Here is a 1092-nt window from a genome sequence, read left to right on the forward strand (position 1 = left end):
GGTGGGAGCCCCAGGAGGAGGGCAGCCATGGTGGGCGCTGTGTGGGGAGCTGCCAGGGGTTAGGGGAGCATTGGTGGGCAAAAGGAGTGGGTGTGCAAGGCAAAGGGGGGCCAGAGGGGGGCAGGCCTGTCCCACGTCAAGACCCTGCTGCCCACAGGTCTTGAAGGGCTTGTGCCACAAGCACCTTATCAGGCTGTACCAAGGCATGGACACCAGGACGGGCTTCCACCTCCTCATGGAGCTGGCCCCCTCGGGGAGCATCCTGGAGCAGGTGCAGGGCCAGGGGCCCTGCTCCCAGGGCCAGGCAGGGCTCTGGTTCTCCCAGCTGCTCTTCACTCTGGCCTACCTACACAGCAGGGCCATCGTCCACCGGTGGGCGAGCACGGGGGCACAGGGTCCCTGCTCTGGCAGCTGGGGGCAGAGCTCCCCGAGGCAGTGAGGGCTCTGCAGGGCCCTGGCCATGCTGCCTGGAGGATCATTCCCCCCAGCCCAGGCAACAGAGGGCCTCCTGGAAGATCCTCTTTGCCTCCACACCACAAAGGAGGCACCCTTACCTACCCTCCCTCTACACAGCCACCTGCCCCACAGCTCCCACTCCAAGCCCTCCTCCTCCCAGAGGAGCCCCCAGCCCCTCATCTACCCACAGCTCCCTCCTTGGCCCCTGACCTCCCCCTCCCCACAGCTGCCATCTGCCCCTGCCTGCCCCCAGCACATGCCGCCTCTCCCCCCGCAGGGACCTGAAGCTGGAAAACCTTCTCCTGGACAGCGAGGAAAACGTGAAGGTCTCTATCTCCAGCTTCTCCAGGACGGTGGCCCTGCAGGATGCCACATGCGGGCCTGCCCACCAAGGCAGTGCTGAGCCAAACCTTCTGCAGGTCCTGTGCTTACGCCTGTCCCGAGATCCTGCAGGCACAGCCCTACGACCACTGCCTGGCAGACACCTGGAGCGCCGGGGTCATCCTCTATGCCCTGCTCCGGGGCTGCATGCCCTTTGATGCCAGCCATCTGCGGCGCCTCCTGCACCAGACCCAGCAGCCCCCTGTCTTTCCCCGACGGCAGCCCCTGCCCCCGGACTGCAAGGTGGGGGCTGGG

At 66.5% G+C, this 1092-nt stretch overlaps 1 protein-coding gene across 1 annotated transcript in view; it reads left to right on the top strand.

Annotated features, from left to right (window-relative positions):
• LOC103923106 (testis-specific serine/threonine-protein kinase 4-like) overlaps window positions 1–1092 on the top strand; it is a 3862-nt gene that overhangs the window by 2328 nt on the left and 442 nt on the right. Inside the window, exons 3-5 of the mRNA XM_009331356.1 lie at window positions 158–372; window positions 734–809; window positions 910–1080. Coding sequence (XP_009329631.1) covers window positions 158–372; window positions 734–809; window positions 910–1080 — 462 coding nt within the window. The remainder of the gene's footprint in view (window positions 1–157; window positions 373–733; window positions 810–909; window positions 1081–1092) is intronic.

The sequence above is a fragment of the Pygoscelis adeliae genome, unplaced genomic scaffold (genome assembly GCF_000699105.1).
Source record: "Pygoscelis adeliae isolate BGI_AS28 unplaced genomic scaffold, ASM69910v1 Scaffold259, whole genome shotgun sequence".
Taxonomy (NCBI): domain Eukaryota; kingdom Metazoa; phylum Chordata; class Aves; order Sphenisciformes; family Spheniscidae; genus Pygoscelis; species Pygoscelis adeliae.